At 44.3% G+C, this 26,578-nt stretch overlaps 1 protein-coding gene and 1 non-coding gene across 22 annotated transcripts in view; one reads left to right on the top strand and one right to left on the bottom strand.

Moving 5' to 3' along the window:
• The window catches only part of gatad2ab (GATA zinc finger domain containing 2Ab), a 130,604-nt gene that overhangs the window by 80,688 nt on the left and 23,338 nt on the right, over nucleotides 1-26,578 (top strand). For 17 of the 21 annotated variants that reach the window (XM_078198581.1, XM_078198579.1, XM_078198571.1 and 14 more), the window contains 3 exons: nucleotides 13,188-13,317; nucleotides 15,293-15,424; nucleotides 20,830-20,919. In XM_078198581.1, the coding sequence (XP_078054707.1) occupies nucleotides 13,188-13,317; nucleotides 15,293-15,424; nucleotides 20,830-20,919 (352 nt within the window). The remainder of the gene's footprint in view (nucleotides 1-13,187; nucleotides 13,318-15,292; nucleotides 15,425-20,829; nucleotides 20,920-26,578) is intronic. The other 4 variants (XM_078198587.1, XM_078198568.1, XM_078198577.1 and 1 more) reach the window with 1 other exon arrangement.
• Nucleotides 26,040-26,111, bottom strand: trnaq-uug (transfer RNA glutamine (anticodon UUG)). The gene has a single exon. It is a non-coding gene; the product is annotated as a tRNA-Gln (tRNA).

Below are 26,578 nucleotides of genomic sequence, written 5' to 3' on the forward strand. Positions count from 1 at the left end.
TTTTAAAAAAAATTGAAACAAATGTGTGTGCATGTGTGTGGTGATGTAAGTGATTTGTCTGCTGAGATTCCAACCACATTACCTTCATTAACTACTTTGATTGCCAACGTGGCAGTGACACAAAAGCTTGGAATGGTCAGTGGTATCCAACAGCTCGCACACTGAGCTACATAATAGAGCAACGCTGGTGAGTGTTCAATTGTCAGGACTCAGCCTGGGGAGAAGCCAAAAACGACAAAGGTTATCACTTTATGTTGCAGAGCTGGATTTGATCTGACATTCACAGAACTCGCACCCTTAGCCCCATGTAAGAACTGCAGGAAGAAATCTCAGTGTAAAGAATCTTTTGGTAAAGCTTTGAATCTTTCCTTTCCTCACGCCCCCATGTTCACTGTGTTTGCTCTATGCAATCTCCTTTGCCAGAGGCTTGAGCGCAGAAATCTCGGCTTGCTCCACTGTGGACGTTAAACTGAGGTTCTGTCTGCTCTTTCAGGTGAACGTGAAAGATCTGAAAAAAAGAGTTCTCATTTGTGCCCCGGGCTAATATTTGCCCCACCATCAAGATCACTAACAGCAATTACCTGGTTTCTATTCACGTGCCGTTTGTGGAAGCTTCCTGTACACAAATGGACTGCTACCTCTTTCATATTGCAGCAGAGTGACTGCACTTCAAAAGTACTTAACTGCCTCGTGTGACTTCAAAATGCTTTAGGATGTCCTGAAGTTGTGTAAAGTTCTTTATTAATGCAAGTTATTTTTGTTGGATGGTGTGACGGGATCGGTTGTGACACTTGCATTATTGAATAGGCCATCACCCCTAACTGTCTAGGTTCATACATTTTTAAAAACTGGAGCGTAGTTACTGGAGGGTAAAAGCTACTCGAGGGTGCCAGCAGCTCCCTGCCGCTCTGATTACTGTGGCAATATTTTGTGGGATCTCCCATGCACAAAGTAGTTTGCCGCATTTACCTAATCTTCCCTGTAGTGTACTTCATTTTATGTATAAAGCTTTGCGATGTTTGATGGATGGGATATGGCATTGAGTGAATAAATGTCTTTTTAGTTTTCAGACAGTTTGTTTTTAATCACCTCAACCATTTGAGTAAATACATATTACAAAGTGGAAACTCTTCACCGGGAAAGCCTTTTGAGACGGCTTTTGTCACCATGTGTGTCAGTGATACCTGTTGGTGCCCTGAGTAAAGCGGGAAAGGTCAAACCTATGAAGGTGTTTTTAATGTCATGATTTTATTAACAGCAGTTTAAAGTTTATTTATTAGTGTCACAAGTAGGCTTATATTAACACTGCAGTGAAGTTACCGCAGTGTTGAAGTAGAGCAGTTTGTGTGTGTTCTTTAATGACCATCTATTGCAGTAAAGGGAGAGAGACTACAAACCCACCACCCACGCTTCTACATAGTGGTTATTGTACAGGCCAGTGAGGGAAAGCCACTCTGGAGCAGTTCACAACAATCTGGCTGTTCGGAGTAGGGGGAAGCCATCTTTGCAACTCAAAATGAGCAGGTGACTGAAATGAAGTGTGAAAGGAGCACTCTGTAAACTCCATTGCGTCACTGTGTGAGGCTTTAGAGCGCACTGCAGCTCTTCCAGGTTCTCCCTACCCCTTCTTCCTCACTTCTCTCCCATTCTCCCAACTCTCTCGTCACTCTCCTCACATTTCCCTCTCCAAGCCTCCTATTCTCTCCTCTGTGATTAGTGTTAACCAATAGTCTAATATCCCTTTCTGTTTGGATTCATAATTTGCATTTATATGGCACCCTTACTGTGGTAAAAGGTTCCAGGACACTTCACAGAGGAATATTAAGAAACAAGAAATAAGGGGATCAGGGGTTATGGGGAAAAGGCAGGGGAATGGGGATGAAAAAAAATATCAGCCGTGATTGAATGGCGGAGCAGACTCGATAGGCTGAGTGGCCTAATTCTGCTCTTATGTCTTATGGCTTTATGGTCTTAAGACACTTGGGGCCAATGTTCAAAAAGGTCACTTTTGGAGAACATCTTAAAGGAGAAATCAGTGGCTTCAGTAGGGAAGGAGCCTTAATGGAGGTGTTGGAGAGTGAGAAGGACGTACGGAGAATTTGAAATTCATAACTCCAGTGCACCAAGCCCCTCAGTGATACACTGGATTTTGCAGGGAGTTCCTTGAGTATGCATTAAGGATGTTCACTTGTGTTTTTGATTTGATTTATTATTGTCACATGTATTAGGATAGTGAAAAATATTGTTTCTTGCGCGCTATATAGACAAAGCATACCATTCATAGAGAAGGAAACGAGAGAGTGCAGAATGTAGTGTTACAGTCAAAGCTGGGTGTAGAGAAAGATCAAGTTAATGCAATGCAAGGTGGGTCCATTAAAAAGTCTGATGGCAGCAGGGAAAAAGCTGTTCTTGAGTCGGTTGGTACGTGACCTCAGACTTTTGTATCTTTTTCCCGATGGAAGAAGGTGGGAGAGAGAATGTCCGGGGTGCGTGGGGTCCCTAATTATGTTGGCTGCTTTGCCGAGGCAGCGGGAAGTGTAGACAATGGATGGGAAGCTCGTTTGCGTGTGGGTTGGGCTATGTTCATGACCTTTTGTAGTTTCTTGCAATCTTGGGCAGAGCAGGAGCCATACCAAGCTGTGATACAACCAGAAAGAATGCTTTCTATGGTGCATCTGTAAAATTTGGTGAGAGTTGTAGCTGACATGCCAAATTTCCTTAGTCTTCTGAGAAGAGAGAGGCGTTAGTGGGCTTTCTTAACTATAGTGTCGGCATGGGGGGGACCAGGACAGGTTGTTGGTGATCTGGACACCTAAAACCTTGAAGCTCTTGACCCTTTCTACTTTGTCCCCGTTGATGTAGACAGGAGCATGTTCTCCACATCGCTTCCTGAAGTCAATGACAATCTCCTTTGTTTTGTTGACATTGAGGGAGAGATTATTGTTGTCGCACCAGTTCACCAGATTCTCCATCTCATTCCTGTACTCTGTCTCATCATTTTTTGAGATCCGACCCACTACGGTGGTGTTGTCCGCTCACTCTCCAACACCTCCATTAAGGCTCCTTACCTACTGAAGCCACTGATTTCTCCTTTAAGACGTTCTTCAAAAGTTATCTTTTTGAACGTTGGCCCCAAGTGCCTTAAGACCATAAAGACATAAGAGCAGAAATAGAGTTGGAGGGGAATTTGGCCACACAGTCATAGGTGTATAAGGAGTATAGTAGGGGGCTGAGAACACAGCCTTGTGGGGCACCGGTGTTGAGGATGATCTTGGAGGAGGTGTTGCTGCCTATCCTTACTGATTGTGCTCTGAGAGTTAGGAAGTAGCAGAGGGAGGAGCCAAGGCCGAGGCCACGGAGTTTGGAGATGTTTCGTAGGAATAATGGTGTTGAAGGCTGAGCTGTGTTAATGGGATGTTAATTATAATAAGATGCACAGGTGCAGGACATTGTTTAATTAAATACACTTGATGGGTTCACTGTGTCACTAGGTAGAAGGCAGGCATCTGCAATGCTGCACTCTGTAAATAAACCTATCATCAACAAAGGGATTTGCATCTAGTTTCACACCTCACATTCTGATCCAATTAGCAATCTTGGGTGTGGTATCAGGTATTTGTGAGATTGAGGCTTTCTGCTACTTGTCATAAGTAGCTCCATTAGACGTGAATGCCAGCAGACATTGTCACAAATTAAACAGCATCCGTTGTGTATAATATTTTCATGCATTTGTTTCCTAGTAGGGATGACTTGATTCCAATTGTCATCAATTGTCAATTGAGATTGTCATCGACTTCGGGAAGCGTAAAGGAGAACATACCCATGTCTACATCAATGGGGACGAAGTAGAAAGGGTCGAGAGCTTCAAGCTTTTAGGTGTCCAGATCACCAACAACCTCTCCTTGTCTCCCCCCTCCATGCCAACACTATAGTTAAGAAAGTCCACCAGCGCCTCTACTTTCTCAGAAGACTAAGGAAATTTGGCATGTCAGCTATGACTCTCACCAACTTTTACAGATGCACCATAGAAAGCATTATTTCTGGTTGTATCACAGTTTGGTATGGCTCCTGCTCTGCCCAAGGCCGCAAGGAACTACAAAAGGTCGTGAATGTAGCCCAATCCATCACGCAAACCAGCCTCCCATCCATTGACTCTGTCTACACTTCTCGCTGCCTCAGCAAAGCAGCCAGCATAATTAAGGACCCCACGCACCCCGGACATTCTCTCTCCCACCTGCTTCCATCGGGAAAAAGATACAAAAGTCTGAGGTCACGTACCAACCGACTCGAGCAGCTTCTTCCCTGCTGCTGTCAGACTTTTGAATGGGCTTACCTTGCATTAAGTTGATCTTTCTCTACACCCTAGCTATGACTGTAACACTACATTCTGCACTCTCTTGTTTCCTTCTCTATGAACGGTATGTTTTGTCTGTATAGCGCGCAAGAAACAATACTTTTCACTATACCAATACATGTGACAATAATAAATCAAATCAAAATCAATTGCAGGAATCTTGGTTGAGGATCTGGGGTAGTCCAGTGCAGGGATCTCATCTGCTCTTGGGTAACTCCACATACTTAAGTTCCCTATAAGGCACTGTTGAAATTCAGTGTTAATTTAATGAAGAGGAAGCTTTGGATGCGAGCTGGTGGGTGAAGATGCAGTTTGAGGTTTGCACATGGCTTTAGTTTCTCTATGCCAGTGATGCTGTGGCTTGGCAGCCTCTAGATCTTAAGAATGAGCGCTCTAATCAGATTTTGATAGTCGATTATCCCAAAAGTGTTAGTCACACAGTGCTGGAATTTACAGCAGTTGTAGATTTGTAGAATAACACAAAACAGGAGGAGGCCATCCTACCCAGTACCATTCTAGGTAGTGCATTACAGATTTTTTTTAAAAATACCCATTTTTGCCAGTTACCTTAAATCTTGCCCTAATTATAAAAAAGCTCTTTCTCCCCTTCACTGAGTGAACTGTGCCTGATTTAGCTCGTGCACTCAGGTAGTGCCAAGGGTGGAAGTCAAGGTTCCTGATTTAAGCAGCGTCTGCTGATGGGCACATATTGAAACTGTAGCAGAAACAATGAATCGAAAACGCTCGGGTGCATATCTGAGCGAGTCACGTAGAGCATTTGTCTTTGAACTGAGCGACCCGATATCTCCCTTGAATAAACTGCCCAGCAACCCTCACAACATTGTATCAGGTTGCACCGGGACCTGATTTCTGAGAGCGAAGGTCATTTGTAACCCCTAGTGCACTGTGATAGAATTGAAGGTGACAGTACCCCAAGCAGTGTTGGCTGCAGTGCTTCCTTCATAGTTTTAACACTCCCAAGGTACGGGAGGCAGGGGAGGTGAGAAAGGAGAGAGTAGGAAAGCATTTAAGGGAGGACAGTGGCACAGATGAAGGAACGTCTGTAGCAAGATTTACTGATGACACAAAGACAGTTAAAGTAAGTTGTCAAGAGGACATAGAGTCTAAAGGTTAAGTGAGTGGACAAAATTTGGCAGGTGGACTATAATGTGGGAAAATGAGAACTTTACCACCTTGGCAGGAAGCATAGAAAATCAGTAAATCATTTAGTTGGATAGTGACTGCAGAACTCTACATATGCCACAGCGGGATCTGGATGTCCTGGTGCAAGAATCATAAGTTGATCTGCAGGTACAGCAAATGATAAGGAAGGGAGGCCAGGTCATTGAGTGTCTTTAAGACAGTGATAGATTCTTGATTAATAAGGGGATCAGGGGTTATGGGGAAAAGGCAGGAGAATGGAGAATAAGAAAAATATCAGCCATTGATTGATTGAATGGCGGAGCAGACTCGATGGGCCGAGTGGCCTAATTCTGCTCCTATGTCTTATGGTTGGCATGTATTGCAAGACAAATAAAGTATCAAGTAGGGTCATTTGGAGTCAAAACATTAACTCTGTTTCTCCACTGCTGCTGCCAGACTTGCTGAGTTTATCCAGCATTTACTGTTTTTATTATAAAAGTAGGGAAATTTGCTACAGCTATCCAGGGCTTTGGTGAGACTGCATTAGGAATATTATGTACAGTTTTGGTTTCTGTACTTAAAGGATATAATTGCGTTAGAATCAGTTCAGGGTAGGTTCATTCACTGATTCCTAGAATTAGATCACAAAACCCTTAACAAAATTCAGTCAATATCGGTTTTGAAATTTTCAAATGGGATCTATGATTGGTCCCTTTTGGGCAATGGCTAGGGTCTCTTTAAGAGATGTCCTCAAAGTATCCCTGAAGATGTCAAAATTTCCACTGACTTGTGGGAGTTCTTGGCTTGTGACTGACCAAAATGGTTTATTCAGGAAGGCATTGAGCACCTTGAGAGGTTGTCAGGAACGCAAAGAGACAGCAGTAAGGTATCGGAGAGAGGACAGAAACCTCCAAACAAATCTACCCAACCCTTTTAAGCACTGCCTGCCCTGCATGTGGCAGAGTCTGAAGATTGCGCAGTGGACTTGTCGGCCAACTCAGAACCCATCAAACCTGAAGCGAACCAAGTCATCCTCGATCCCAAGGGACTGCTTAAAAAGGAGACATGATTCTAAGCTACAAGACTGTCAAGAGGTGGATGGAAAGAATAGCAGCCCGTTTAGTGATGATGTCAGCTAGACGGGAGGAAAAACAGATAAATAAGGTTGCAAATCTTGTTCATATGAGCTTAATGATGGCTGCTAACAATTTATGGAGGCTGTAACTATAGCATCGTCTGGAGGGAACACAATGGCTTCTTCAGTTCTTGTAGGTTCCCGTGTTTGCTGAACTCTTCCAAGAAAACAACATTATTTCCCATTGTGAAGGCTCGTCAGACTCTACAGCAAGTCCAGTCACCTCACCATGTTGAGGTTTCTACAACTGAACTGAAGCTGTTCAGTCCTGGTACCTCCAGGAAAATTATAGAATTAAAAAAGGCAAAGCCATGAATTCAGCATTAAGGATTAATGGGTGTCACGAGACACTAATAGCAAATAACTGTCTGCCCATCGACCTCGCAGCAATTGAGATTTACTGTCAGGCATTTTGGAACAATTGGCAGAATCTGTTCTTTTTCCTTGTTAACCCTTTATGAATCAAACACTCTGTTTTCAAGCATAATGAAGCGCACATTTTTCTCAACCTCTGGAAGAATGGCAGGGTTGGAGGTGGGCACGCACGTCCCACTCCATTTTCTTCCATGCCAAGGTCTGTAGTTGACAGTAGCCAGAGACTGACACTGACTTTGGACAAAAAAAAAGCCCCCCAAACAACAACAAAGCATGGCTAACCTGTTTTCAATGGTGTTGGTTGAGGGATAAATGTTAGCCTGCACACCAGGATCATGATGTGGAGATGTTGGCATTGGACTGGAGTAAACACAGTAAGAAGTCTCTCAACAGATTAAAGTCCAACAGGTTTATTTGGGAGCACAAGCCACTAGCTTTCGGAGCGCTGCTCCTTCATCAGGTAAGTAATGAATGAAGGAGCAACGCTCCAAAAGCTAGTGGCTTGTGCTACCAAATAAACCTGTTGGACTTTAACCTGGTGTTGTGAGACTTCGTACTGTGTTCACCAAGATCATGCCATGGGGTAGTAAAGGAAGAAAAGCTTTGCACTTGTATAGCACCATTCATGACCTCAGGACATCCCAAACCCCTTCACAGTCAATTCAATGCATTTTTTGAAGTGCAGCTTCTGTTGTAATGCAATGTGAAGAGACACGGCAGTCAGTTTGTGCACAGCAAGCTCCAACAGATATCAACGAAATAAATGAACGGCTGACCAATGTTAGTGATGTTGGTTCAGAAACAAATATTAGCCGGAAGAGAGCTTCTCAGTTCCTCTTCAAAATTATGCTACATCTGCCCAAGAAGGCAGTCAGGGGCTTGGCTTAACACCTTGTCTGGAAGATTGCACCACTTAACTGCAATACTGGGTGGGAATCTCTGGTTAGATTTTGTGCTTGAATCACTCGAGTGGGATTTGAGCCCCCACCATTCTGGCTCAGGTAATAACTGAACAGGTAAATAAGACCTCGGTTTGACATCTTATTTGGAAGACATGAACTTTAAGTGGTGGCAGCCTAGATGATGCACTTGAGCTTTGAAGTGGGTTTTGACCTTGAGAGAACTACTGCTGGGCCAAGCTGACACATTGACGAACTGGACTTGTCCCATAGTCAAAGTAAAGTTTATTTATTAGTCACAAGTAGACTTGCATTCACACTGCAATGAAGTTACTGTGAAAATCCCCGAGTCGCCACACTCTGGCGCATGTTCGGGTACACTGAGGGTCAATTAAGCATGGCCAATTCACCTAACCAGCACATCTTTGGACTGTGGGGGATACAAACAACGTGAGTGGAGAGAGCATCAAGATCTGTCTTGATGCTCTCTCCACTCACGTTTGTGTCTTAAAGACTTGATTAGCTGTAAGTATTCGCATTCCAACCATTATTCATGTAAATTGAGTCTGTGTCTTAAAATGCCCTGTTTGTGAACAGAATTCCCACTCACCTGAAGAAGGGGCTTGGAGCTCCGAAAGCTTGTGTGGCTTTTGCTACCAAATAAACCTGTTGGACTTTAACCTGGTGTTGTTAAACTTCTTACTGTGTTTACCCCAGTCCAACGCCGGCATCTCCACATCACATTACAATAACAGAGGTGCGTTTTGGATCAAAATTGTGCCAAATTAGAGTTGGCCTGTACTTCCACGCCTACCAGAAACTGGAGTAATATTACCCCAACTCTTATCATGTCACAGCTTTGCCGACAGTGATGTTGTACAAGTCTAAGCAGGATTTGAACTGAGGGCCTGGAAAAGAAAGACATATCTAACTTGGTAAAGTCACAGATTGAAGCAGGCATTGGCCATTCATCTGCTTGAGCCTAGCCCTGACCGATGTCCCACTCCACTTTTCTGTTTTATCTCCATATCCCTTGATTCTATTTGTGTCCAAAAATCTATTCATCTCAGACTTGAATATACCCGATGTTGTGACCCACAGCTTCTGGGTCGAGAATTCCAAAGATTCACAACCTTCTGAGTAAAGAAATTTCTCCTCTCAGTCATTCCCAAATAGCCAAGCTGTCATCCTGAGACTTCAGATCCTTTGTCCTAGGCTCTCCAGCCAGGGAGATGGTGGGATTTTCCCTACACGGTGAAACTTTTGATGTGATTTTGTTAACTGAGGGCATGAAGAGATAGACGGGGAGAAAGGGTGGACAAATGGAGAGCGAGCAGATCATTGGCCATGATCAAATAGAACGGCAGAACAGATTTGGAGGGAACAAATGTCCGAGTCCTGTTCCAGAAATGTTAATATTTGCTGCTCAAATATCTGCACTTTCTCAATAGACTTGACCAAAATTTGAAAAGTTAATCGGTTACCTGAATACTTTTAAAGTTTATTTATTAGTCACAAGTAAGACTTACATTAACACTGCAATGAAGTTACTGTGAAATTCCCCTAGTCGCCACACTCAGGCGCCTGTTCGGGTCGATGCACCTGACCTGCACGTCTTTCAGAATGTGGGAGGAAACCCACACAGACACGGGGAGAATGTGCAACACAGACAGTGACCCAAGCCGGGAATTGAACCTGGATCCCTGACACTGTGAAGCAGCAGTGCTAACCATTGTGCTGCCATGCCACCCACGGTAGCATTAAATAGCAGTTCATGAAAAATGTATGATACATTGACATTATTTCACTTGTATCTGTGGTTATTTTGTGTGAGGCTACAGCTGACTTTCCTGTCTGCAAACCACTGGGCCATGGATATTTAAAGGGGAAAAGCAAAAGAAGGATAACATGGCATCTGTAAGGGAGTATCTTACAAATATTCACTATCCCTCACTTTCGAGGAAGATTGACTCCCATGAGTCCAAAGGTGGCTGATAAGGTGTTACAAATAGAACCAAGCCAACAGGGCAAGGGTGGCTGGAGGCAAGTATATTCAAATCTGGCAAACTGCAATGGAAATGGGAAGAGCTACAGTAGAAAGCTTGGACTTTGAGCAGGAAAATACCTCGATTAAAAATGGACAACCAGAAAGAGGAACAATGGGAGAAAAGAATTATTGTGAAAAATAGTTCTACTGGTGGAGATATTTTCATTATTTGGTCAGTGATAATACTTCCCTTTTATCCATGGCACAAACTGCACTGGTATCCAGGTCTATCCATATCTTTCAGTGCCACGACCTGCCTGCCTTGGTGCATGTACCATTGCAGTTCACTTTAGGTTAATGGCGTCGTTTGTTACGGTTAAACAGGATGTTTATAGTCTACACCAGGAAGAGCATTATTGAAATTTCCTGTATATATAAAGAAAGACATTTAGATCTGAAGTGTCTCCAAATTTCATTAATTTTGTTTCTGTGTATTTTACAGTCTATTGTGCTGAAAGGTATAAAAGACTAAGGAAACCGGCTGATTCATAATGAATCCCACAAGCTAAGTCAAATAGAGTTGGATCAGATATCCTCTCAATGTCCCACCTTTCCAAACTCTGAGGTTATTTGAGAGAGAACAATGACTGTGTTGGGAACTTGCCGACGTGCAGCAGTCCTCGCGTTCTATTGTAAAAGTTGTTGCAGCAGGTGGTGACTTGGAGTTGGCCTTGTAAAGGGTTTTCCACCGATTTTGAAGTAAATTTTTACTGTTAACTAAAGATTACCACTGACATTCAAATGACCATTCTTCTGTACGCTGCAAATATCTGATTGGAGGTATTTGGGGCTGGTTATTACCAAGATGGTGCCTCCACTGGGAAGAGTGGCTGTTCCAAATGTATATTCCACAATCAACACATGCTTTGAAGTTTATTTTTAAAAACTACTGGGGTATGAGCATCGCTGGGGCAACACCGATATTTATTACCTGTTCATGTTATCCATTAATACTTTCTTTGAGCCACTGCAGTCTAGTTGATCAATGTGCCCCCGTTGTGCCATTAGGTAGGGCATTTTCGGGTGGTGTGTGATTTGCAGGGGACTGTAGATGAAGGTGTTCCTATGTACCTGCTGCCCTTGTCTATTTAGGTGTTGCCAAGTAGATTTGGTGGCTCAGTTGAGTCAATGAGTGTTTAGGCCCATCAAGGAGACTGCTTTGCTCTTGACAGTTTCAAACTCATCCAGGCAAATATAGATTACTATATTCTTCATACTCCTGAATTGTGCCTGACGGGGACTAGAGTCAAGAAAGACATCCACAATGATGCATTCTAAATCATCTTGTATAAGGCAGTAATATGAAATCCCAAACCTCACATATGATAACATTTTTGGGTTTCCCCAAATTGCACTTGAATGTTGTCAGTTAATAGCACCGGGGATGTCCTTTGCCCAGTGTTGCAGCGAAGGCCAGATACCAGTCCACATCCAGAAGCTGCCCCATGCTGACTTTTCCTAACCATTTGATGAAAGTTTGGACCAAGTGCCTGAAGGTTTCGGGGGCTGCCTCAGTCCCCCAGAAAGGTCAAGCTGTTGCAAGACCCACTAATGGTTCAGTCTAATACAGAATTTAACAGTGATAAGATAAACGTACCTGTCACTGGGCATATTTGTGTTCCCTCCTTCAGATGTGAGCAGGTTGAGAGACCTTGTAACGGACATCATGTTTCTGTGAACTTTCTTGTACGTAAAATAGTTACATTGGCTTAATTGAAAGTTCCAAAGAAATTTTTGAAACTCGCTTTAAGGACTCTTGTTAGTGGCTTTAAAAGGAATTTTTGTGTATGTATCAAGCTTAGTCCTCAATTCACAAACTAAAGCTGTGAGGGAGTGACGCCTGAGCCGGTGGAAGTCTGCTCTTTATCTTCTGCCTGTTCGCTGGGCTCCATTTTGTTTCAGTACCTGAACCCTATTCCCCTTCACAAAATGAAGGCAATGTGTCACAGACCAGTTTCAGCCGGCTGTTGCCATGGGTTCCACTGGGGCTGGTCATGTGACAGAGGAAGGGAAATGCCTAAGTCATGTGATAACTTTTCTTCTCTGGGGCCAATTAGCATACAGGAAGCTTGCTCCCAGTCACTGAGATGCAAGGATGCTGTCGGTTAGCTGATGAGAGGCATCACCTCTGCCAAAGCCTATTGATTGCCTTAAGCAGTGTATGCAGGGAGCAGCAGAAAAAATACAATTTGTGTCACAAGATTCAGGGGCTACATGAGCGTGCTGTTAGCATAAGACTTTCTTCATTTCGCTCAGTAGTTGAAAGTGGTCCTATGACTTGTTGAGATGTGCAAGGACTAGTTTTAAACTTTCAAGGACAGTTGTTTTTCAAAAATATTAAAAAGAGAGTCCTTCCTAAAGTAATTGTTATCTGCTGACTCTGCAATGTGGGACAGTGAGAAATGTGAGGTCAGAGTTGCACAGATCTCCAAGGTAACTAACTGCAGGTAATCTATCCTCTCCCATGGTCCCCTTGCAGTGATCTCTCCCCTGACTATTGATGTACTTCTGAACAGTTGGATTATAAACCGCACATTTGGGTCCGCTGAGATGGGGAAGTTTACACAGCCTTGCGGAGCTTGTACTGTTTTCAAAATAGCAGTGGGGTGAAACAAGGATCAACAAAGGAAGGCCCATTTGCTCTCCCTCCATGCCTGTGATCAGGTCTGTGTGGAGAATAACTTTGTGTCCTGCCCCTTTCTTCCTTTCCCAACCTGTACTCATTCACCCCCTCCACCTCCCCACAACAGCAACCCAAAAAACAAACACATCTGGTTATATTGGGGAGCACAGGTGATGAGACATATTTATGTAGGTGTGGCAGAAGCTGTTCCCTGGGCGGTTGAGACCTTGAGGACCATCAAACAATAAAGATTATGTAAATCCTGTAAGGAATTCGGGAGGAACTTTGTCACCCAGAGAGGGGTGAGAATGTGGAACTCTCTGCCATAAGGTACAGTTGTGCTGAATAGCTTTCGCCCTGTTAAGGGGAAATTTTGATAAGTATGCAAGTGAACGAAATGAATAAAAGATATGCTGACAGGATTAGATGGAGTGGAGTGGGAGGAGACTTCTGTGGAGCACAAACACTTGACACAGACCAGTTGGGCTGAATGGAAATCTTGGATTCGTTTGGCATGAGGTGTTAAGTTGTACTTGCCCACTAGAGGCTGAATGATTTTGGCCATTTAATTTTCAGTTGCCTTGTTTGACCTCTCATCCGATCTCTTGCAGAGAAATGAAGAAGGGAAAGCGTGCCCCATCTCCAGATATCATCGTCCTTTCTGACAATGAACCTTCGAGTCCCAGGATGAATGGGCTCTCGAAAGATCCAGGAAGGAGTGCAAATACAGATGATATTATGGTGAGACAGAACCAGTAACTTCAGTTTAATATTTTTAAACGCTAGGGTTTATTCACAATTATCTTTTTTGTATCTGATTTGTACCTGGGATGTCTGATTTGTACCTGCAGGGCAGGGAATTAGGGTGGCACAGTGGTTAGCACTGCTGCCTCACAGTGCCAGGGACCCGGGTTCGATTCCCAGTTTGTCTGTGTGGAGTTTGCACGTTCTCCCCGTGTCTGCGTGGGTTTCCTCCGGGTGCTCCGGTTTCCTCCCACAGTCCAAAGATGTGCAGGTTAGGTTGATTGGCCGTGCTAAATTGCCCCTTAGTGTCAGGGGGACTAGCTAGGGTAAATGCATGGGGTTTGGGGGTAGGGCCTGGGTGGGATAGAGGCTGGTGCAGACTCGATGGGCCGAATAGCCTCCCTCTGCACTGTAGGATTCTGTGATCTCTGTGGGAGACAACAGAGATTTCCACCCCATCTAACGAAGGAGCAGTGCTCCAAAAGCTAATGCATTTGCTACCAAATAAACCTGTTGGACTTTAACCTGGTGTTAAAACTCTTACGGAGACAACAGAAGCAGGAACAAGTAGCAAAGGTTCATAAACTGATTTAAAGAGTGTTCTTAAAAGTGAATTCTGAAATGGAATGGCCGGTGACAGTGTTAGCCATCCCCAAAGTGTTTTCTCCATACGGTTAGCCTTTGCAGCAGGTGGGGCATTCGGGGAGAAACTGGGATATTGTGCCTAATCCTGTGAACGGAACAGGAATTAGAGTAAAGTTATATTTGTTCTAGCTATATTTTAAAGAAAAAATGGAATCAGCAGGAACAAGGAGGCAGAATTATAAAGTACAGAATGAGGTCACTTAGCCCATCGTGTCTTGGCCGTTTCTTTGAAGTTACTACTTCGTTCATTGCAGGTACAAATTCGATACAAAAAAGATAATTGTGAATAAACACTAGTTAATCCCCTGCCCTCAATCAAGGTCTCTTTGCTCAAGAGCCGGCCATTCGGCCCATCGAGTCTGCACCAACTCTGACAGATTCGCTTACCCAGGCCCTCTCCCTCCATCCTATCCCTGTAATCCCACACCGCATGCCGCCTACATTTCTTTGACATTCTCGAGTAAAATACACATTTTAAAAAATGAACGACCCCACCATTCATTCAGTTCCTGGCCTGTGCTGGGCCGCTCTGAATCTGGTTGCTTTGATTGGTGTCCTTGATTAGAGATGTGAGATTCCACTCCTGATTAACGTAAAACACCCTGTGCTGGCAAATGCAAATCGACTGGACATTTAGATGGGACCAAACACCTGCGATTCCCCCGCGGCCCAACAGCTTGCTGAAGCTGGTCTAGAAACTTCCACCCTAATGTATTCTTGAGGGAGCTGCCCCGTGCTTGTGGAAGTGTTTCCCAGCACAACTTGCTAACTTCAGGAGATTCTCCTGCAGGCTGAGAATAATGGTGTTATCCTATTTCCAGCAATGCCACCATGAATAGCTATAGATCAGAGGCCAGACACTGGTACAATCCGAGATTGTCTTTCTAGCTTGGATTATTGTATGCTGTAGGGAAACAAGGTGGAAGGGTATAAAGAACACCATAGTAAGGGCATTACTAAATTTCCCTGCAGAACACTGGGTTTGATTCCTGGCCTGTCCTGAATTAGCTGCTGTCCACCAAGGGAGCTGTTGCAGTTGATGCTGGTTACTTCAGCCTGAAGGAAGAATTAGCCAGAATTCCTGACCCTAATCGTGATCTAGTGAACCCCACTAGAAATTGTGCTTGCACAGATATGGCTGGGTTCTGTAATCCTACAATGGTGGAATAGCCCTCTGACAATGAATGCTCAGGTTTGCAGCTGAAGATTGGCTGCTTAGGCAAATTGGCCAATCCTGTGGAATTGAAGCCCAGTGCCTTTAGACGGATAGTGGGAGAGAATTGGCAGACTTTGTTTTATAAGTAATATACCGGCCTTTTCCTTACAGAAAAGCACGCCAGAGGAGCGAGAGAGAATGATCAAGCAGTTAAAGGAAGAGCTACGACTGGAGGAGGCCAAACTTGTCCTGCTTAAGAAACTTCGACAGAGCCAAATTCAAAAGGAAGCCACCATCCCGAAGGTAATCGGTACTGTGGTCCTCGTCTCTCCTGCAGTGGAAATACTTGTTAATACTGCACAAGCCATCAAGAAAATTAAAACGCAGCCACTTGGAATGGCTCAAACTGCCAGGATTAGCTGTACATGACCTCCACAGACTCACTATACAGCAAATAGCTTCGATACCTTCAGAAGAAAGCTATATAGACAAGAGGATGAGAGAAAAGGGAATAGAAAGATCTGCTGAAATGGGGTGGATAGAATGGGATGAAACTTGTGCGGTATGGTCACCACACAGCTGGGCCAAGTGGCCAGTTTCTGTGCTGTATACTCTATGTAATACTGTGCAATATAGCCAACTGGTTATCAATCAGTTTGTTTATAGAAATGCTGGCCCTCTGAAGGGGCAATTCAGCAATGCCGCTTCTGCCCTTCCCTACACCTTTGCAAATGTCTCCTTCTCAGAAAATTATCCTTTTTAAAACCTCAAAAGCTTGAGGGTGGATTTTAATAAAATTCCGGGAGGGGAGTGAAATCAGGACTCCTCACTTCGCCCAACTTTTTCCACCCCCCCCCCCCCCCCCCGATACCTCACACCCCCCCCCCCCCCCCCCCCCCAAATCCCCCCCTGTTAGATTAAAACGCCCACCTATTTTATTGTCTAGAATTCAGTCTTGATTTATTGATTGAAGGCTTCTATACTTGCATCCTCCACACTCTCTCGCTTATATTTCACCTGTAAGATGTAGTCATCAACTTGTAATGTAACGCTTGAATTTAAAAATCACCGAGTGTTAGCAGATCTCAATATGATTGCTGCATTTATCCTCTCTGTACCTGAATGCTTTTAGGTTGATTTGTGGAGCAGGCATCAGAAAATCAATCGGGCCTCCATCCCCACTGCCTCTCTCTCTCCTCCACCGCCCCCCCCCCCCCCCCCCCCCCCCTCCACACACACACACACACGCACTCACTCCCCAGCCCCTTTGATTGCTGTCTGTTGATTTTTGGTGGCACATTGTGTATGTGGGCAGTCGATTAGGAGCAGGATGTGGCATGATTGTGACGCCTGCCTTGGTTGAATATCTGGCAGCATGTGGTGCCCGCAGTAACACTTGGAGCCACAAGAAGAAGTCAAAACTTGTTTCACATTCCACCAAAAAGCGCTTTATTTTGCTCGGAAGCCAATGACCTGGTTTTGTGGAGGGGTGAATAAGCTGTTACTGTGTCTTCGACAACACAGCCTGTGTGGTGGGATGAATTCTGGAAGCTCTGTTTAATGGACCATCCTTAAACAGCGCTGAGAAGGGCCCATGCATAGCCTGTTAATGGGTTTGAAGCAGTGATATCATTACATCCTGCCTCATTGCTGAGTATTGATTTCAAATACATTTCTAGAACCTGGAGTCTTTTCCTTTGTTTCCGTTCTAGCCTATTACTGCAGATTCATTAAGAATGATAAATATACCTCTATTGCAGAGGAAAATTCCTTTTGTTTTGAGTTTGAGGCACTTGCAGAGATTTCTATGATACTTCTAGGATAATCTCTCCTCAGACAAGTTCTGGAGTTGATTATTCCGTCTTAAAAGGTTGGATTTAATTCAAGATTCAGAATCTTTTAGAAATTGTTGGCTTTTATTTTAATGTGGTGACAAGCTGCCCCCTAGAGGCTAAATCTCAGTGCTGCAGCTGCTTTATAATAATCAGATCGGCACATGGTTAGCACAGTGGGAAGAAAGAGGCCATTCAACACCTCAAACCTGTCCACCGGGTTAGATCATAGCTGATCTGCTGTGATCTTAACTCCATCTACCCATCCTGTAATCCTTAATACTCCTGCCTAACTAAAATCAAAGATCACAGTCTTCAAAATAAAAATGCAGCCACTTCCCCTAATTGTTATTGAGGGAGTATGTGGCTATCGATGCAAGCGAGAAACTTCTCTGCTCGGTTCCCAGCCTCAGTTCAGTTAGCAGATCTCAACTTTAGTGACGGTGTGGGATGCAAGCTGGAGTGGCATTGATGGGGGGGTGGGGGGAGTTTGTTAGTTCTGCAATTGGCCTCCGTGTCCTAGTCTTAAGGAGGGGACAGTATGATCCATGCTCCCATTGCCACCCTCATTATTCCACCCAAACTGAGATGAGAAATAATGAGGACAGGATTGGGATCAGTTGTAGCACTGTCCAGCATGGCTCTCTGGGCACTCACCCACTCGCTCGCTCTCTCTCTCTCTCTTTTCAAATAGCGCTGCATGCACTCACTCAGCCCCTACCAACCTTTACAAGCTGTACCCAGCAGGAGACTGCACTCTCAGAAGAGCAAAGAGAAGAGGTAGAGAGGGGAAATTCAATGCCTGGAGATCTTACTGGAGGCTGATTTTGCATGTTATACAGTGGAATGCTTGTTGTGGAAGCCCCAGGGGGCACTCTGTTCAAATGGTTAAGTTGCTTAACTTGGTTCTCTCCCTGTGCCAGCTGTGTTATCTTATGAATCTTGCCGTGACTTGCTTCGGCTCCATATGAAAGTTTTGAAGAGATATCTTGTTTTAAAACCATAGCCTTTATCAATTGCTGTTTTATGGCCTAATTATTATGAAAGAAGCCGTTAAACGGAGATTGTGCAAACAAAGCCGTTTCATCCTTTGCTAACACTTCCTGAAAACTTCCATCTTGTTTTCATTAGCAGTGTTCCTCTGTTTTCTGTGGTCCTGTTGAGGTTTAAAGTGGTTGTAGGTGCAATGAGATTTTTTTAATGGTCCTTTTGAAGGATCCAGCTCCTGAATGAGTGGATAAAGATAAATTTTCCTCGTGATACTTCGTGGCTGTCATGCTCTCCTGAAAAAATATTTGATTGGAAAATGTTTCCACTTAACATTTGTCCCTGAAATTGGCCAGTTTTTAAAAAACTGTTTCCTTGGTACAGTGCCAAACGCGGGCAATTGGGACTAGCTTAGGGGTTTAAAAAAAAGGGGTAGCATGGACAAGTTGGGCCAAAATGCCTGTTTCCATGCTGTAAACCTCTATGACTCTGAGTGCCCTGAACCAGTATCACTGGTGTGGTTGGGTAAACTAATACAGGAGAATGCACCATCTATTGGGTAGGATGATGTTGATGGGCGCAAGGACTGATTAGGAACAGTCAGCGTGGCTTTGTGAGTGGAAAATCATGTCTCACAAATTTGATTTGAGTTTTTTGAAGGGGTAACCAAGAAGGTAGATGAGGGCAGTGCAATTGATGTTGTCTACATGGACTTTAGCAAGGCCTTTGACAAGGTAACGCATGGCAAGTTGTTGCATAAGGTTAAATCTCATGGGGTCCAGAGTGAAGTAGCCAATTGGATACAAAATTGGCTTGATGACAGAAGACGGGTGGTTGTAGAGGGTTGTTTTCCAAACTGGAGACCTGTGGCCAGTGGTGTACCTCAGGGATCGGTGCTGGGTCCACTGTTATTTGTCATTTATATTAATGATTTGGATGAGAACATAGGAGGCATGGTTAGTAAGTTTGCAGATGACACCAAGATTGGTAGCATAGTGGACAGTGAAGAAGGTTACCTCAGATTGCAACGGAATCTTGATCAATTGGGCCAGTGGGCTGATGAATGGCAGATGGAGTTTTATTTAGATAAATGCGAGGTGATGCATTTTGGTCGATTGAACCAGGGCAGGACTTACTCAGTTAATGAGGCGTTGGTGAGAGTTATAGAATAAAGAGATCTAGGGGTACATGTTCATAGTGGGGTCACAGGTGGACAGAGTGGTGAAGAAGGCATTCAGCATGTTTGGTTTCATTGGTCAGAACATTGAATACAGGAATTGGGACGTCTTGTTGAAGTTGTACAAGACATTGGTAAGGCCACACTTGGAATACTGTGTGCAATTCTGGTCACCCTATTATAGAAAGGATATTATTAAACTAGAAAGAGTGCGGAAGAGATTTACTAGGATGCTACTGGGACTTGATGATTTTAATTATAAGGAGAGGCTGGATACACTGGGACTTCTTTCTCTGGAGCATAGAAGGCTGAGGGGTGATCTTATAGAGGTCTATAAGATAATGAGGGGCATAGATCAGCTAGATAGTCAATATCTTTTCCCAAAGGTAGGGGAATCTAAAACTAGAGGGCATCGGTTTAAGGTGAGAGGGGAGAGATACAAAAGCGTCCAGAGGGACAATTTTTTCTCTCTCGGGGTGGTGAGTGTCTGGAACAAGCTGCCAGAGGTAGTAGTAGAGGTGGGTACAATTTTGTCTTTTAAAAAGCGTTTAGACAGTTACATGGGTACGATGGGTATAGAGGGATATGGGCCAAATGCAGGCAATTGGGACTAGCTTAGGGGTTTTTTTTTTAAAAAGGCGGCATGGACAAGTTGGGCCGAAGGGCCTGTTTCCATGCTGTAAACCTCTATGACTCTGAATTGCCATTGCCATCTAAGATTTGAGCCAAGTGGGTTACCCAGCTGAGCCAGGCAAAGCAAGGACCCCAGGTCTTCGCCTGCATTTTTTTCTTGCTCCTCTGGTTAATTATCAGATGGCTAAATTGATGGAAGCACTTTGCTTCTGACTTGAGGAAAGGAAACTATTGGGGAAAAATATTCACTTGTAGAAAATAGGACCAGGAGTAGGCCATTCGGCCCTTCGAGCCTGTTTTGCCATTCATTTTGATCATGGCCGATCATTAAATTCAACATCCTGATACCCCTCCCCTTCTCCCTCATATCCCTGTAGCCCCAAGATCAGAAATCCTTTTGGCTAAGATCAAGCGTATGGACGGCAGCCCATGGTCGGCCGCACTTGGTCGAGGTCATTAGGTTACGCTGAGGCTTCATATGTTTCATATGAAGCAATTTTTAAAAGCGGCATCTCGGCCTTTTGGCTAAGATGCAAATGACCTCAAGTCTTGGAGGAGGAACCTCCCCCTTCTCCAATCAGCTTGGCTCATGTAGATCAGGCCCAGGACAGGGTGGTTTGGTCGCTCGCCCTGTCTTGTCAGCCTGGATCTGAAATGTCTCAACTTGTTGAGTCTCTGAATTGGATTTGATTTGATTGAATTGGAAAAGTATTTAAAAAAAGATCAGAAATCATTGTTTAGCGTCTGGGTAGCACCGCGCTCAAGACTGCAACCAGAGTTTGTATCATGGCTAAAGAGCAAGTTGACTCTATGGTGGAAATCTGGCTGCAAGGAGTATAATGGAGCTGAGAAAGTGGGGGGAAATCCCTATTTGCGTGAAAGGAGTTGGCTGAGTTAGGAACTCATCTGCCTCGCTTACTTTTAAAAACAACTGACTTGAGCTGTTTGCCAGCCTAACTGGCCTGGGTGTTTAGAACAGTATATCTCTTCAAATGGGCAATATATGTTTCCTTTGTGCCCTTGTGTTTCCTCGGCTTTCTCATGTCTATTTGTGCTTCTTTTCAATGTTCTTTTCCCAGCCTGCTGTCTCGACAGGCACGGCCATGGCCACCCCACCCCCGCTGGTCCGAGGAACGCTGCATGTTCCCACTGGCAAGCCCAGCTTTCAGGTCAGTGTAGCAACTGGGGCCTTGCCAGGCAAGGCTCAAAAGGGGGCACCAGGGGAGGGAGGGAGTGGAAACAGAGGTGAGTTCTTGGTTGTTTGGATAGGGGCACAGCATTAAGAGATTAGAATTCTTTGTCAGGGCACTGAGCTTCAAGATTGATCTCCTACTTACATTTAAGAGCAGAACTTCTATGTTGCAGAAAATTGGCGTTGCAGCAGGAGAAATATTGTAGATTTCACTGGGCTTTGCATTGGATGTTATTCCCCACTGGGAGTCATTCCGAAAGAATGCACAGTCATCAGAATCTGAAAACTGAGTTACAACCTTATAATCCCCTTTGTATCTATTTTCAGTAGAATATAAGCACAAGTGTTGTCACTAGGATATCAGCAAAGTGCAGCGAGTCTGGTGAAAACTTTTCCCTCGGAACTGAACAATTCTGGAATAGGGTGTTGTTTCTGGAGAGACCATTTAGTTTGGTGGTAGGACGTCCTGGTGGGTAGAGGTCTGGTAGTAACGTGAGATGATGGATGAAGGACATCTCACACAATTGAAACACCAATAACCAGAGGGAAATTCCTTTGGGACTTCTACTAAAGAAGATTAGTGACAACACTGTGTATATATTCTGATTTTAGTTTTTTTTAGAACGAAAATACCCACCCGCTCAATTGGTTAAATTTAATTGTTGTTAATGTTACCAACAGTCATTGGTCACCCTCATCTTTCTGTATATCGAACGCGTCACCCAAGAGCGTTGTGTGAAGTGGTTTTTGTTTTGTCTGTGTTGCTGAGTTGTGCATCAATGGACTACCTGAAAACAGGTTGAAATTCAGCATTTTCAAACTTTTCCTCGCTGTCTGAGCTGTAATGTCTCTTGCCTGCATTCGCCTTATCCATGAACTCACGTAGCTAAAGCAACAATTCTGAATGACAAGTAACCATAGGATGGGAATTCTTAACCCTGTTCTTTGGAATTAAAATTTTTAGCTATTTGACTCCTGGATTGTCATCTCTCGTTCTTTTTTTCGGAAGAGTTTTTCCATGAATTTTAATTTGGGCTAATGTTTTACAAACCCACTTTTAAACTATATTTTGCTGCTTCGAAGTCTTGTGTTACTGGCTATAATTTGCCCTGTTGTTGGTGGATGGTGATATCACCAGGCATCCATTCATATCCATTACTGCAGATTGGTTCAAGCATCAGCCTGTGATACGCAGGTTAACCCTACCAATCGCCTGTGGATTATGGGAGAGACGGTTGCGTGATGCAGTGAACTAGACCCTGGTTCGCTGTTACTCGGATGGAAGTCTGTATACTTCCATAAGGGTCCATCTCGTAGGTTTGTGCAGTGTTTCCCAAAAGCAAGTCGATGGGAAATAAAAGCAGAAAATGTTGTAAATACTCAGCAGGTCAGGCTGCATCCACGGAGAGAGAAACGGGAAACGTTTCAGATCCATGACCTTTTATCAGAGGAAGTTGCTCTGAGATTATGCCTCTGAATATGGACTCTAGGTGTGAAACTTAGTTGACAAACTGTAACTTCTTTGTTAGTGCTACTTCTAAACAGATTGCAAAATAGACATGTTGCTCCTAGGTCTGGCATTCCAACCTCTCTCTCTCTGACGTCAGTGATATATCATCATCTGTATCAGACATCAATATATCCCATCTGTTAATCTTTTATTCTGTACTTTCCTCAAGTACACTACCAAATCTTCAAAAATAGTATGAAGATATGTCTTTAACTGTTTTCATTGTATTTTTGTAACTCCCTTTTCACAACTACACACTCTACCCAACTCCTCATCTTACCCTTCCCTAAGTCACAGTTCTGAGGAATTCCATTTCCTCTGTATTCTCAGTCTTCAGGGAAGATGTTTTGGGGACATGGGGTTTCCTCCTTTATATCAAAGAACATCATCAGAATGGGATCGCATTTTAGCATCATTGCCGGGAAGCAGTGTGTATCAGAATGACTGAGCTGCAATGTCCATGAAGACTGATCCAAGAGAGAAGACTGAAGAGCCTCGACCTTCGGACTTTGTGGAGTTCGAGGAGAAGAACTCCGGACTGTGACAACATTCTGCTCCCTTAAAACACTCCGGGAAAGAGCTGCACCAGAGGAGTGGTCTTCAACTCCAGGGAAGACTGTCACAGCCACATCATTCTCTGAAGCATCGAGGATTGAAGGCGCAGAATATCCAAGATTTCAATGAGCTTGGGTGATGATAGGAAAAAAATGATAAAATTACTGTAAACCTTTCAGGAGGAGAGGTAGTAATAAGTTCCTGATATTCCAGAAGGGTTGCCTGCTTTCTGGAGGCAGTGGTAAGAGAGCCACACTTCTTTCTGTATGCTGTTGCTCCACTTGGGACAATGGGAAGAATTGCTGAAAATATGGAGGCAAGGGAGCCTCGTCTTCTGTAATAAGCCAAATTTCCTGTAGGCAGTTAGCTTGGAGACAATATTGCCGTAAAGGATTCTGCAGCATCAGAAGTGCTAAAGGTTTTGCCACAGCTTCTGTGCTGACCTCCACTTCTGGAGGGAAGAAAACCTACAGCTGGTACTGAAGTATGTGTGTCAATTGACTCATCCCTGGACACTACCAGCTCTTTGGCATTGTGTTGCTTCAAGGACTCTGACATGGTATCTGGCAAAGTATTCTCTCTGGAAGACTTTTTTTTTAGACAGCTATAGATAGATTAGGCAATTGGTAGGTTAACTGGAACAAAGATCTGAATGCAGCCGAGAGATTTCATACAGTATGTCTGTCAACTAGAAAGACAGATCCTCCGGGACCACAACCTCCTACAGATCAGTCATTGCTGCAAGGACTTCTTCCTCATCACTGCCTTTAAGGGAAAAGCCAATTCAGACCCAGCAGATCTTCATGCAGGTGGTCACCATCGGCTGCAGTGCCTTCTGTATCCCCCATCTTAAACAGAGAGATTTATAACTTCAGTCTCCACACAGGGCCTAGTGGATGGTGTCTCTGTGGAAGAAAGGAGCTTGCTGTTGGCTCTACAAACTCCCCCAGCTTCTAGTGGCTGAATTTCTACTGCTTTGAAATAAGATTGTTGCATGAAAGACAGCAAATTGTTCAAATGCTGGACATCAGTCTTTTTTTCTAGGATTCCTAGAAGTATGCCAACCTTCCCATTCAATAGCGATGTACAATGATTGTGGAGAATGTAGGTAGAATCAATGATCTGTCACCCCTTGCAGTGAGGAGCAATAATCCTGCCTTTGATTAAGAGGTCTGTGCTGTCTGGATTTTGTAATTAGATGTCTTATGGATGAAGAGTCATCGCTGAAGTCAGTTGAGATCATCTAATATTTTAACAGCTGATCCAGTATAGATTTTAAAGGTGATATTGAGTTTCTGTGGCTGGCTAAAATAGGTTCAAAGACTTTAAGATTGACCTCAAAGTCAGTGGTGGTCTCCTCGGTACCTGGCCTTAGGAGAACATCATCTGCTCCTAAACCCATAGAACATAGAACAGTACAGCACAGAACAGGCCCTTCGGCCCACGATGTTGTGCCGAGCTTTATCTGAAACCAAGATCAAGCTATCCCACTCCCTATCATCCTGGTGTGCTCCATGTGCCTATCCAATAACCGCTTAAATGTTCCTAAAGTGTCTGACTCCACTATCACTGCAGGCAGTCCATTCCACACCCCAACCACTGTCTGCGTAAAGAACCTACCTCTGATATCCTTCCTATATCTCCCACCACGAACCCTATAGTTATGCCCCCTTGTAATAGCTCCATCCACCCGAGGAAATAGTCTTTGAACGTTCACTCTATCTATCCCCTTCATCATTTTATAAACCTCTATTAAGTCTCCCCCCAGCCTCCTCTGCTCCAGAGAGAACAGCCCTAGCTCCCTCAACCTTTCCTCATAAGACCTACCCTCCAAACCAGGCAGCATCCTGGTAAATCTCCTCTGCACTCTTTCCAGCGCTTCCACATCCTCCTTATAGTGAGGTGACCAGAACTGCACACAATATTCCAAATGTGGTCTCACCCCAGCTTTGCATCCTATCTATGTCTCTTTGCAGCCTACAACAGCCCTCCACCTCATCCACTACTCCACCAATCTTGCTGTCATCAGCAAATTTACTGATCCACCCTTCAGCCCCCTCCTCTAAGTCATTAATAAAAATCACAAAGAGCAGAGGACCAAGCACTGATCCCTGTGGCACTCCGCTAGCAACCTGCCTCCAATCCGAAAATTTGCCATCCACCACCACCCTGTCTTCGATCAGACAGCCAGTTACCTATCCAATCTGCCAACTTTCCCTCTATCCCACACCACCTCACTTTCATCATAAGCCGACCATGGGGGGCCTTATCAAACGCCTTACTAAAATCCATGTATATGACATCAGCTACCTTCATCAACGTGAAGAAAGGAGCTGACTTAATGCTTTTGCTCTTACTCATAAAGGCCTGTTGCTGCTCAATACTGAAATAAAATGGTGTTTCCATCACATTCACTGCAGGCCTCTGTGCGGGTCCTCGAGGAGGCTAGATGGTTGGGGTAGGGACACGAAATACTCACCAGATACGGCCATGGTTATCCCCCTCCAGTGTGTTGCCGCCTCCTGTCATAGAAACCCTACAGTGCAGAAGGAGGCCATTCAGCCCATCGAGTCTGCACCGACCACAATCCCACCCAGGCCCTACCCCCACATATTTACCCACTAATCCCTCTAACCTACGCATCCCAGGACTCTAAGGGACAATTTTTAACCTGGCCAATCAACCTAACCCGCACATCTTTGGACTGTGGGAGGAAACCGGAGCGCCCGGAGGAAACCCACGCAGACACGAGGAGAATGTGCAAACTCCACACAGACAGTGACCCGAGCCGGGAATCTAACCCGGGACCCTGGAGCTGTGAAGCAGCAGTGCTAACCACTGTGCTACCGTGCCGCCCTAAAATATATCAGTGAACCAGATGGGTTTTTTTTTACAACGATGGTTTTGTGGTCATGACTTTCCAATTCCAGATGTTTTATTGAATTCAAATTCCACCATCTGCCATAAGTGGGATCCGAATCCAGGGGATCTCTGATCCACCTCCCACACCCCTGCTTCCCCAAAACATGTTAAGGTCCCACCGAGATTTGAACTCGGATTGCTGGATTCAAAGTCCAGAGTGCTAACCATTACACCATGGGGCCATAGTGTCAATTTGTTACAAGCTGCTATCAAGGTTTCCTTCACTCTCTGGTTCCTTCAATAACGTCAGTGTTTTTTAATATCAATATCCCATTCCAGGTCTGGAGCTAGTGTTTTATTAATGACTTAGAGGAGGGGGCTGAAGGGTGGATCAGTAAATTTGCTGATGACACCAAGATTGGTGGAGTAGTGGATGGGGCTGCAAAGAGACCTAGATAGGATGCAAAGCTGGGCTGAAAAGTGGCAAATGGAGTTTAACCCTGATAAATGTGAGGTGATTCACCACTGCCACCATGTTCTGAGGTGGTCCCTCTGTCTGTGGACTCTAGGCATGGTATTTAGTAGACAGAGTGCAGTCATACACTGGTATCTCCTTAACACTTGTTTATTAACAGGTTACAGGGCTGCTGCTAAACAGGTTGCAGAGTCAGCATGTTGCTTCTAGACAAGGGTGTTTCAACCTATCTCT

Source organism: Mustelus asterias, chromosome 26 (assembly GCF_964213995.1).
Source record: "Mustelus asterias chromosome 26, sMusAst1.hap1.1, whole genome shotgun sequence".
In the NCBI taxonomy this organism is placed as follows: domain Eukaryota; kingdom Metazoa; phylum Chordata; class Chondrichthyes; order Carcharhiniformes; family Triakidae; genus Mustelus; species Mustelus asterias.